At 38.3% G+C, this 13,246-nt stretch overlaps 1 protein-coding gene across 4 annotated transcripts in view; it reads right to left on the bottom strand.

Annotated features, from left to right (window-relative positions):
* JAG2 (jagged canonical Notch ligand 2) overlaps nt 1-13,246 on the bottom strand; it is a 119,639-nt gene that overhangs the window by 47,963 nt on the left and 58,430 nt on the right. For all 4 annotated transcript variants that reach the window (XM_080396419.1, XM_080396420.1, XM_080396421.1 and 1 more), the window contains exons 6-14: nt 8,274-8,404; nt 7,774-7,893; nt 5,313-5,426; nt 5,061-5,174; nt 4,385-4,498; nt 3,784-3,830; nt 3,337-3,510; nt 933-1,083; nt 474-638 (exon numbers count right to left, since the gene is read on the bottom strand). In XM_080396419.1, coding sequence (XP_080252545.1) covers nt 474-638; nt 933-1,083; nt 3,337-3,510; nt 3,784-3,830; nt 4,385-4,498; nt 5,061-5,174; nt 5,313-5,426; nt 7,774-7,893; nt 8,274-8,404 — 1,130 coding nt within the window. The remainder of the gene's footprint in view (nt 1-473; nt 639-932; nt 1,084-3,336; nt 3,511-3,783; nt 3,831-4,384; nt 4,499-5,060; nt 5,175-5,312; nt 5,427-7,773; nt 7,894-8,273; nt 8,405-13,246) is intronic.

The following is a 13,246-nucleotide window of genomic DNA, read 5'->3' as shown; positions in this document are numbered from 1 at the left end:
TTCTCTCTTACCTTGCAAGTTGCAAGTTGAAACAAAGTGTTAAGTTCACCTGGCAAAAATATCCCAGTGTTAAAAAAAACAACCCAAAACAACAAAACACAACCCTAAAAACCCCACCAAAAACTGGAACACCAATACACATGCTCCTCCTAAGCTGTGCTGTCAGTGTGTCTGTCCATTCTTTATCATTCCCATGTTGGAGAACTCCATGGCTTCCTGCAAGACTGTGCATAAATGTAGTGGATACAGACACATTCACATTGAAGTTGGACTAAAACCAGTTTTCTTTCATAGAAGTGTGAACCGCTACAAAATCTGTTACCAGAAGAAACTGCATTTCAAGCAGTACACCAGAGAATGATCCATGCAACTTTATTAAAATTCTAATGTTTTATTTGAAGTTGTAAAACTTCATAACAAAAACTAAGAATGTTTTAGAGCAACAAAATCATTTAGAAGATACTTCTACTTACTTTCATGACAGTATATTCCAGTAAAACCTCTTTCACAGGCACAAGTAAAGTTCCCTCCTGGCTGACTAATACATCGTCCATGAGGCCCACAAACATTAGATGAAATGAAACGGATTCCTTCTTGGGTAGCATTAGTGAAGACTTCTATTGTACAGCTGTCTATTACTAAGAACAAGAAGTGTATCATCAGACATAATCTGCATCACCAATCACTTCTTAGTTTTAAAAAAGTTATCCAGAAATTAAGACTGATCACAATGCAAAAGTTAGTTTAACTGTAAGTTAACTTCTGCCTCTTCATAAATAAGAGCTGTTAACAAGCATTTCTTCTCACTACCTACTTCACAAAGTGAGTACAAGAAAAGTTTTTCTGCATTATGCTATTCCCAGAAATACTACTGTTCTTTTTTTAATGCACCAGCAATACATTAAGACAAGTTTCTGGACAACAGCAGGTACCTTTACAAGAGTTATTCTTGCAGTGGTCCTTGAGATGAGAACAATTCTTTCCATCATAGTCATCAGGGCAGGCACAGTAATAATCTCCTCCCAGATCATAGCATTTAGCCCCATTCTGGCAAGGATTAGGTTCACAGAAATCAATATCCATCTGTAAGAGACACCATAGTTAGCAGCAGCTACTTTGTCTCCCAGGAGTAAGCAGTATTATCTGTAGTGCCAAAGCTGATGAAGCTAATATACAAGGAACCTCAAGTTTTAAGGTTTATGAATCACATATATTGCATTCCAACCTATAACACAGAGACAAACTTCAGGTTACTGTGGTCAATCCTAATACAAAGCATTTCTGATACTGCCAAAAAGATACTGCTTCGCAAGAGGCTGAATAAACACATTTGCAAGAACTTACTTAGCAAAGAACAAGCCATTAAGAGAATCTTACCATTACTATTCTGGATCATTTTAAGTCACTTCCCTGTCCCTCACTCCCACATACCAAGTGCTACAACACAAGTTAAATACCAGTGCACTTGTCAACTTTGTGTCTGCAAGACACTTAGAATACAGAGAACCATAGAAAAATCCTATTACCTAGAGCGACTTCTCTTCCCATCTCAATTAACACATATAATTTATTACAGAACCACATAGCTTGAAAGGGACCTCTAGAGGTCAGCTACTCCCCACCTGCTCACAGTGGGTCTAGTTAGACCAAGCTGCTCAGGGGCTTATTCCTACAATTATCATCACCATACCAATTTACACACAGAAATACCAGGTACCTTTTGAATGCTTCTTACCATCTGAATCAAAAAGCAAAATTCAAACCTAGCTTCATAATATAACCCTTAATACAGACAAACTGCTGTAGCAGAGCAATTCTACTTCTTCTACATCTTATGCTGGCACAGAAGATCAGACTGGTGATGCCCTAAATTGGCCTCAAAATCCAAAGGAATATTGTTACATCACAGCATCTTTCTTCTAAATTGTTGGTCTCAAGGATTGCTTTCTTCCCCTCCAATGAATTTTTCCCGTCTTAACACCTCATGTGAGAAAGATAGCTTTCTCAACATTACAGACTTAAAAGTAAGTCCAATAGTGGACTTTGTCACTATTTTCAGTAGTTCTGTAGCTAAACAGGAGAAAAAAACAAAACTAACTAAAACAGAAGGAATGCAAATGGTGCTAAGAATTTAATTCAGAGGAGTACTAACAATTCCAGCTGCAATAGAGAGATTTTTCAGCAAGCTATTTTGTGCCCTCATATGGTACATTCAAAGCAAACTACTAAAAACAGCTAAGGTCTGAGAAAGATTCCCATATCTCCTCTATCAGATGTCTCCATTTGTTTCCTTCCATTAGTGTAAATTTCCCCTTCCCAATGCAAGTTCAGTAGCTGGTACTTTAGCATCTGGAATCAATGGTAGATATTTCCTGCAACACACAAGGCAAGCAGCCAACTCCCCCCTATTATTCAAACCGATTTGCTAAAACTTTTATTACATAGTATGGTATGAATCAGCCAAGAGTAGAGCACTCAAGCTATGATCCTTATGTAGAAATGGTACAGGATCTATCAGGTACTGCATCAGTTTAACAAAACTGGTCAGTATCTGCAACCTTTTTTAATTTCAAATAAAAGGATGGCATTGTTTCTTTAACAATGCAAATAATATCGAGTAAAATTACTTCAGCATTTAACAGACATCACTCCAATATCCTCCACGAAAAATTCTGGAGCAAATCCAACAAAATTCTAACACAATGCCTCCAGTTGATACTGTCTTGCTAACCATAATGCATGAATTTGGCTATCAGCAAAAGCCAGAAAGTGCATACTTAGGGCAGTATAGTTTTACATTGAAAAGTCTAATGTCCTCCCCAGAATGAAGATCTTGGTTATCATGAAGTACTTTATGAATTATCACTAACACTTCAATATTTCAGATCCGAATTCTTATTTAACCAGTAGAACTACACATCCCTAAAATGATCTCAAACACAAAGTTCTGAGAGCTAATACTTGAGTATCTGTCTGCCTTTAATTATGTGGCTACTCCTACCAACAACAGTAGGATTCCTTGAAAGGCAATTCAGTTTTGTATTTCAGAGTCACTAGGATGAAGACCCAGTAACAAAAGACCACAGGTCCTGAAAAAATTTCCTTCAAACATTTAGGAGAGCCAACACCTATGTGCAACCACTTGCAGTTTATCAGGCTGCAAATTCAAGTGCTACAGCACCGCACAACAAATTTGTTTATTCAGAGTATCAAGTAACAGCTACGTTAGTCAGTAGCACTTTAGGCTTGGGTTACTCCCATTTAAACGCAGAGATAGGTTTCTTTCAAGAACTCAATCCATGAGAAGTATTGCAATAATGTCACCACTGCCCTCACCTCACAGAAGACTCCCGAGAAGCCCTGTGAACACAGGCAGCTGAATCCATTTACCAGGTCTTTGCAACGGCCTCCATTTTGGCATGGGTTGCTTTCACACTCATTTGTTTCTGTCTCACAGTTTTTTCCTGTGAAACCACGAGGGCATAAGCAATGGTAACCATTCACTTCGTCCTTCACAGAGATGGAGGAAAAAAGCAAGAGTAGAAAGATTTGTTTAATGATAAAACTTGCCCACAAGAATTCAAGTTATCTCTATATTCTGGATTTGTGAACTGCAGCAGCACCAGATAAGATTATTTTGTGAAATGGTGCAAGAATCTGTAAGTGCAACACTACACTTAACATTTAACCTCATTTAACCAACCTGTAACTGCAAACTATAAAATTCATAACTAGCCAAAACAAGATTAATTTTCAACATGGCATGTAATAAACAAGAGTTACCTTACAAGTACCTCCATGCTGACATTGTCCACGGCAGTCATTAGTATCTATGGATAAAATACACAAGGCATTAGAATTTGTAGTGGAAGACTGTAAAATACAGGTCTAACAAAAAAACTGAGAACAAAATTTTTAGAAAAGATTTTTCTAGATGTTTCAATGGAAAGCAAGGACGCTTGATGATTAAGAGATTCTCAATTTAAAAATATGTAATAGAAAATGACATATTACATATTTCTATTACACTGTAATCAGCTAATTTCCTATCTAACAGGTTTTTAATTTTTATTTGAATCAGCACATGGTATCATAAAATATTTTTAATTGAATCAGCACATGGTATTGTTCATAATCAGGGATGAGCGAGTAGGGAGAGGTTTATTAGAATTATCTAAGTGCATATCTAATCTCATTTTAATACCAATTAAATGTCCAAATAAATTTTCAAACAGGATTTTCAATTTAATTTGCTGGAGGTTAGAAAAATCCTGACAACAGGTATTTTTTCTTGTACAAGTAAATGGACATATCATTCATCATAAAACTTCTTTTAAAGACTAAAGCATCCTATGGTCAACATATATACTAAAGAAATACTAACTGATATGACAATTTACTCCTGTCCATCCTGGAATGCAGTCACAGTAATATCCACCAATGAGATTTTTGCAAGAGTAAGCATTAACACAGGGTTTCCCCTCACACTCATTAGCATCTGTGAAAGAAGATAAAAGAAAGAAGAGAATAAAGAACAAACCCAGAAACAGATTACCACAGCACCAAGCAAAGTTTCCATGCAATCCAAGCATCAGAAGCTCATATTATACATTGGTAGGGCTCTAAAACCATTTATATACCACAGTTTTTTAATGCACACTTGTCTACAGTAGCACATGCATGTTATCTTACTTATTATCCCTTTGCCAAAACTCAAAAAGGCAATATGTTAGTCAGGGCAAATCCCTTCCTTGCCTTGGTAAGTTTATAGTCACTGTTCTGCCACCATGAAGAAGGAGCTACCATCACCAATGCCATATTTTGAAACAGAAAAGTTATCGGGCATTCTAGAAGAACTACTGTAAGTAAACTTAAGTTGGGGCTTAAATAGTTACAGGTTAATTTGAAACTTCTGACTGTAAAATCTACTAAAGAGCAGCTAAGATACCAATAACAACACATATCTTCAATAAAAATCATGTTGAACACTTACACAGATTTATTCATTATTTAGGAATAATCTCCAGTGGTCTTCAAAACTTTGGAAGGTAGTAACTTACCAAGCTGACATGTTGCTCCAATCCACTGTTGTGGACATATACACTCAAATGCATTAATGCCATCAATACAGGTCCCTCCTTGAGCACAAGGGTTAGATGCACACTCGTCAATATCTGGAAAAGTCAAAGAGTGCCTTCCATTACGTCATCTAAAACTTGGCTTAACCTGTTGGGTTTTTTTACAGCATGATACTATCAAGCTGTATGAACCCTTCCAACCAAATGGCCAGTCATCAGTAAATGCATACCCACCGATAGCACACGTTGGTCCACTCCACCCCGATGGGCAGTGACACTTGAAGCCTGATGAAATTTCATGACAAATTCCACCATTAGCACAGGGATTAGACACGCAAGCATGCTCCGCTGGGGAGAAAGAAGGAAAGAAATTCTTGCTAAATACTCTTCCAGTATCAATTAAGCAGAACTCACATGGTTAGAAATTGCATTCTGATTAAAAGTGACCAAGAACATGAGCAGTGTACAGAAGTTGGAGCCTCCCTCTCCCAGCCGCAGAGTAAGAATCCCACGAGAAGACTGAAAAAGGATTTTACTGACGATGCATGATACTTCATATCTACTGACTAGAAAGCCTAAAGATAGATGATGGGTCACTATCTCAATATCTCAGGAGCTAGAGAAGTTCTCCATTAACCTACTGCATTCAGCCATGCACTTCCATATCTGGAGTGCTACAGCATTTTTTTTTTTTTCTTTCCCTTCAGTGAGACAAAACAGATATGCTGTACACAGAAGTCTGAACAGTAGTAATAATTTAAGTATCAAAGGTCTGTTTAGCTTCATTCTAATACTGCTCCTTGGAAACAGCAAAGAATAGAGCTACTTGCAATTACAGGCAGTCCTGCTTGTTGTCACTCCATGTAGGGCTGTAACACTTGCAGAAGCTGTGCTAAGCAACAATCAAGTTGAGGAGGGACAAGCTGTATGCCATCACTTTTGATATTTTCTCTCTCAGAAGCCAAGAAAGCTTTTGGAAAGAAGAAAATAATCCCCTTACTAAGTAAGAGTTTCAAATCATTGCTAGCATTTATGTTTTCAAAACTTTCTCTTAGGAATGGTTATCTAGTTTGCAAATTGAGTTTACGTAGCCTATGATGTTAGGTACTAGTACCTAAAGCAGCTCATACCAATCTACTGCTAATAATCAGGACAGAACTCATTAAGTGTACAGCTCCCTTTATCCCTGCCTCCTTATTTGAAAAGCGAAGGTGCTTCCCCAGAACTTCTGGGGCACGCCAAGACAAGATTTCATCTATTTTAGCCAAAACTTTGCATCACGTTCTACCAGCTGCAGAAAAATTCAGATTTGGATAGTATCATTAATACCATATAGCAGTCTATAGAAGTTCAAAGGAGATCTACATCCTGACAAATGTGAACACTTTCTGCTGATAATAGTTCAGTGACCTTAAGACCAAAGAGTTACGTGAAAGAAAAAAAAAAAAAAAAAGGTTCTTTCCATCTACACTTATAACTATCAATGGACAGCAAATTCAAAGCCAGAAAACTGTGAATGTCACATTTAAGAAAAAGGATTTAATAGTCAATCATGGGAAAGAAAGTCACTGCACAAAACCCAACTGAATACTAAATGTGAAAAAGTTGATCTGAAAGTTTTCGGTTTTCTCCAAACATCAAATAGGCAAGAAATAGAAATTGCATATTGTGTCTCACAACAAAGGGACAAGTAATCAGGAAAAGTCTCCAAATACCAGAATAGTCTCCAGTACATGAAAATTTTGGTCTTTGTGTAACACACATCACAGATATAAATGAAAATAGCAATATGCTTTCACATTGGACAGACACAGAACTGTTAAGGCTCTAGACAAGACGGCATACTTCATCAAAAATATGGTTTAAATGATTTCCTCCATTTTGCTAATGGGAAGAGGAAAGAGTTAACTTTGTTTAGACAAGTTGACTCTGTAAGAGGGCTTGAGCACATTTCCATAGTAGTTAACATCTGCATTATTAACACAAACGAAGTCCCATATTGAAAGATTATTTTAAAAATCAAGTTTCAGTTGATCAAAAAGGATAGTCAACACATTTAGACAGCCAAAAATTGAGCCAAAACCGCACGTGCCAGTTAAAACTGAAGTGCCCATCATTGCTACCTCCTGTAGTTCCCAGCTTGTATAAGATGCATGTTTGCAAGCAAGCCAGAAGACAAGAAAAGGTGTAGCAGGGAGAACAGTAACAGGGAAAGGTGCAACTGTAACCCATTTCCATGGAACTATAGCCCAACTGCATGTTTGGATTAAGGAAGTGAAGAAATCAAAGGGAAGAAGTACTCTCAGTCTTATCTAAATTCAAGGGAAACTTGCAGCATTTCTGTTGTTTTCAGTGGGTTTTTTGACTAGCCAGCCTAAGGCACTAGACAGGAGAGGCTGAGCTGGCCTATCCCGCTATCACACAAAGGAACAATCAAGTTGAAAGGACAGGTTGCACACCACCACTGTTCACACCTCCCTTCTCAGAAACAAAGCTAGCTTTTGAAAAGGAGAAAACACCTCCTCTACTCTAAAAAACAAAACAAAAAACCCCAAACAAACAAAAAACCACAAAAACAACCCCCAAAAAACAACAAAAAAACAGTAAGTATATAAGTGGCACCTGGCTAACTAGACTGTAGCCATGCCTAAAACAGTTTCAGATTTCTAAAGATATGTGCAATATCCAAAAGTACCAATTTCGCAGTTCTTTCCAGAGTAGCCATCTGGGCAAGCACAGCGATATTCATCTGGTTCAGTATTCATACAGGTTCCACCATTCAGGCAGGGATGATGACTTCCACAGTAATTCAGATCTGGACAGAGAAAAGCATCGATCAACAGGGAACACAAATCTCACCATTTTAACCCCTAGTCAGACATACAGATGTCTTTCTGGCTTGAATATTCACCCACATCATCCCCATACTCCGTTAGCTAGCCTATCATCATCCACAGAACAGGAAAGGATAAGCAAGAGGACAACTGCATGAGAGTTAGAAGACTCAGGACCATTCCAAGTCTTTGGTCTTAAATTTCCAACACTTGTGACATTTAGGCATGATCTGCCATAAAAGAATTAGGCAGAGAGATACTCAGGTAGTCACACACTAGCAGGAAAAAAAAATATGGGGGGGTTAATGAGTTATCAGTTAATCATGCAACTTTATTTTTCCTGTACATTGATGTTAAGTACCTTTGTTACAGAGCAGGCCACCCCAGTTGGTTTCACAATTACACTGCCATGGTTCATTACAGCTCCCATGAGCACAGCCCGGGTAGCGGACACACTCATCACAGTACTGTCCTTGCCAACCATAATGACACCTAAGATGTAAGTTTACATGTTAAAAGTTAGCAACATGATGCTTAATTCTCAGCTTTACAGGTATTTAGAACACTACACTTACCATTCTCAAGAACAAGGTCAACTGTTCAATGTGTAACAGGCAACACAACTTTATTTCTCCTGTTTAGAAGGGACATACTAGTGCTGTTGAACATCCTTACTGGAACTCATCTTGCTCAACCGTATTACATACTACGGCAAACACCACCAAGCACTACTATATGTTATAAGAACTGTACATAAACTAGGCTGTTCTTTCACAAGAAGTCCCATCTTCACATAATCATCGCACACTAGGATAAAAATTGTGATTGGTATAAAAAAAAAAATTGAAATTACTTTCAAAAGGAGACTGCTGGCTTAGTGCACCAAGTACCATAGCTTTTTTCTCTCTATCAAGACAGTTTTCAAGATATTCCCTAGTCTGCTTTAGAGTGCTACAAGTCTTGAAAGACCAGGGCAGCCAGAGAGGCAGCTATCTTGACAGTTTTCTCAGGATTTAGTTTCTTAAGAGAACCTTTTTTACAGATTTTTCCTATTATATCCTCAGTGATCTCTAGTGACATTATGACAAAAGTGCTCTTTGGAGAAAGGAGAAAAGAGAACAGAAATAAAAGCTATTAGTAATTCATTTATTACAAAATTTTAAAACTGTTTAAAACTAAACCTCTTCAGAGACCAGTATCTTTATGTTAACTGTAACAGAACTCTGCTAACAAAAGCAACTGATTATGCTATAGGAAAAGTATTAAAGTCTGAACTGAAAAAGAAAAAAAAAAAACAAAGAAGGAGGACATAGGCTAATGCTTTTTTTTTTTTTTAACATATATTTCACACACATTTTCATAAAAAAGAAATAGTAAGCTTGCTCTTTTGGGAAAACAAAAAAAAAGTTCTGCCTGTCATTTTAAGAGTATTTCTTACAAAGGATTTAAGAGCCATACTAGCAATAGTATGCATAAACACACACTGAATGGGAGCTGATCACATGCATGCTAGTAGAGCCCTAATGCCTAGAGGAAAAATGCATTAGAAAGGAAACTATTTTTTTTTAGATTTAACACCACCATTCTATTATCAACATGCTTTGAATACTAACAGAAAATAAATTCTTAAGTCTTTGGGGTGTGGTGAGAGAAGACAAGGAAAAAACTATAAATGAGCAGCCTTGGTTCCTTGTGAATATTTATTTCACCCATTTTAGTAAGCTGTATCAATCCCCAAAGGAATAACATGGGTTATGCCTGCAGCATATTATTTAAATTTCTACTATTTACACAGGCAGAAGGAATCTAGATGCAGATCTTTGCAAGACTTTTTTCTATAGACTTGTCAGTCCCAGTATCTGCTCCTCATTCTACACCTCACAGCTGTGGGATCCCTACAGAGACCCTCAGCCGTGTACCTAGCCCAGGGGCCTCCAACTGCTCCTCTGAGGAAGCCTGGAGAACATACGTATTTCAGAAGCAGCTTTCTTTTGCTGTATTAGCAGTAAGAGGAAATAAATACTGCTCCCACTAAATTTGATCTCTTCCTTCCTCCTCAAGGACAGAAAAGAAAACAAAATCTTTGCAGGGGCTGGTAATAAACAATAATAATAATGATTAAAAAAAAAAAAGTACTGTAACTCACTTTACTGGCCCCAACCCAAATCTCCATCCACGCCAAACCTGGCACTACTGCCAGTGATTCACCATGACTATCCTGGCCAGAGCCAACTCCCCACCCACATATAACAAGCATTTTCAAGGGCTGCAAGTCTGCATCACAAAGCAAATAATCACAGTAACTCAATTTGTTTTCCAAACCCAAAAGATAACAAGTTTCTTTGTTCAACACTGCACTGGTGATAAAGAGTGCAAAGAACAATACAGCCACTTTCTTCGAACTAGTAGGCACCTTAAGCACCTACTTGAGTTTGTAGGTACCCTCGACTGCATTAAAATTAGTTCAGCAGAAAAGGGTGGCTGGTTTTTCATGATATTCAACACAAAGTTTACTGTCAGTTACCACCAAGCCTGAGGGAAATAATTTCTAGAGTCGAAAAGCAGTCCAAAGGAACACAGTGTTTACAAGTCAAAAGGTTACTATGTGGTAAGCTGATCAGCCTTCAGTTTACAAGGAAGAGTAAATTAGGATTTCCTCTTGAACAGGAAGTCTGGTCGCATCCTACATTAGCAGGTGCTAGAGCAGCTTTAATTCCACTTCCTTCTAAAAAGATAATGTTTACATGGATCTCAGCTCACCCCTAGAGCAAGATGCGATCAATAAAGTGAAATCAATTCAGAAATGGGCATTGTCATTTATGAGAAAAATATCAAGCCAAAACACAAGGATGAAAAAAGGTTAATGATCCACTATGAGAAGCCCAAAATGTACAGTATAAAAGCAACATCTTTATTTAAAAAAACAAACCAGAATTCCTTTTTAAGTAACAACTACTATGTAAAAGCCAAAAGGAAACAGTTAGGAGTGGGCTAAAGTTACTTCTTCCCCTGACCCCCACAGCTGAGAATAATCTGTTGGAAGTTTCTACAATTCTAAATTTTTTTCATGTCTGACTAAATAAGAGCACCAAATTTAGAGAATTCTTAAGGATTCCCATTGTTCAATGGGCAAAGAAAATTCTTACTGGAATCAAGATTCTACTTCCTCTGTCCTTCCCCTCTGCTGACTTCATCAGGTCTAACTTGTCTTTACAACCAAACGCACACAAAACAAAAATCAGAGATCTTAGCCCTTGCTGGGTTATTAGCAGTACAAAGAAGCTACCATAAATAGATTGTTACAGTTTAGTAACTTCCTGATGGAAGGCTGAAGTACAGGCATCTGCTCCCAGACCAAAGCATCCCTTCCGGTCAGGATTAACGCAGAGCAGGCAATAGGAATAGAAGAACAATTGCTAGTTATCTTGAAACCAAGAACCTGCAGAAAAGATCCTGATAGTTCTACAGACACGCTTCACAGCTTTCATTTTCCTTTAGATGAAAGTCTGGTGGGCAACAGGAAAATGAGAATTTAAATACAAGGTTGGAGGAAGGGGAGGTGGCAGGAATTAACATTAGCAAAGCTTCTAGATAACATTTCTGTCTCGAGATTAGAGAAACTGCAACCGTGCAGGAAAAATACTGGTGTCATTGACAAGTATATAAAGCCACAATAATTTAACTTGTAGTGTATACTTGGTTACAGTAAGACAGTGGGGCTTCAAACAGACAAATTCCAGGATAAGAAAGACTTTCTACAGTAACTCTCAACATGTTTGAAGTAGTAAATTTAGTATCAAGGAATCCTACAGAAGCACCCGTCACTACACACAATTCAAAGATACATAGGTACTCAAGAGGCAGGAGCAGGGCAAAGGGCAGAAAGGAGAAAGAAATACAAGACTTGGGATTTGGTGGTGTTTTTTTTTTTTTTTTTTTTTCTTTTCCCAGGGCTATTAAAAAAAGCTAGACTAGTCAAGTTCAATAAAAGATTTTTCTACAGCACTGTGCTTTCCTTATGTTCCTCTGAAACAGTTATAATTAAGGAAAAAGTTGATACTAATGCCTTTATTTTCCTCCGAGGATGTTTGTGTTATAATTACTTACTGAAAGCTAGGTTGAAACTGAGCATTTCCAAATCAGATGGCACAAAGTGTTGAAAAGATCTCATGTTGCTGTATGTAAACAGATACATGATTTGTGAGGACAAGGCCCTGAGCAATCTGGTTTAGCTAGTCCTCCTTTGGGCAGGAGGTGGGACTGGACGACCCGAGATTCTTTCCAAACTCCGTGATTTTATATCAAATCCTACAATAGCACTTATGCAACTGATGTGGAAAAGCAAAGAGATGTACCCTGTCCTGATGGTCTGTAAACCATGGTCCCTCAGCACCTTGCATGATTAACTCCTCATCCAAAAGGAAGACAGACACCTGCTACACTGCCAAAAGTTAGTGTGCTGTCAACAGTCAACTTTAACTCTGCTGTTTAATACTATCTTCACACATGGTTTATTCCTCTGGTTATTTGAGAGTTCTGGACTTTCTGTGCAGAAATTTCAGCTGAGAAACTTCATATTGCAGGTCTCATCCAACCACTAATCTACCCCAACTGTATGAAAAGGCTCATAATACATGAGAACGAGAGGATAACTCAATAGGTTCTGTTCTACACCTAGCTACAGAGCTTTGTCAGCACTTAACACTTAAATACACCTAAACCACTGTCCTGCTTTCAGCTGGGATTGAGTTAATTATCTACTTAGGAGCTAATGCGCTGTGTATTGGCTTTGACCTGAGACTTTGCAGTTTGTCAGCCCTTGCTGGTGAAACGGCTGGAGGGGCACAAGGAATTGGGAAGGGGGCACAGCCAGGCCAGCTGACCAGAACTAGCCAAAGAGGCATTCCATACCATGGGACATCATGCCTGGTACGTATACCTGGGGGGCTGGCCAGGGCAGGCGGATCATCGCTCAGGGGCTGGCTGGGCATCAGTCACAGGCGGTGAGCTGTTGCCTTGTGCACCACGTGTTCCCTTCTTCCTTTCGCTCTGGATGTTATTCTTTCCCTTTCCCTTTTCATTATAACTGTTATTGTCATTATTAGTGTTTTTTCATTTTTATTCTATTTCAGCTATTAAATTGTTTTTCTCTCAGTCCTCGAGTTTTACATTCCCTTCCAACCCTCCTCCCATCCCTCTGGGTGAGGGGGGGAGTGAGCAAGTGGCTACATGGTGCTTAATTACCAGCCAGGGTTAAACCACAGCAACCACCAGTGTGAAGGAAATCAAAACTAAGCTATTTCTGAAGTCTAGGTCAGAACATGGGGCCTAAAA

The sequence above is a fragment of the Falco punctatus genome (assembly GCF_963210335.1).
Source record: "Falco punctatus genome assembly, chromosome: 7".
In the NCBI taxonomy this organism is placed as follows: domain Eukaryota; kingdom Metazoa; phylum Chordata; class Aves; order Falconiformes; family Falconidae; genus Falco; species Falco punctatus.
Note: the sequence above shows the minus strand (reverse complement) of the source record. Positions and strands in the feature narration are given on the sequence as shown.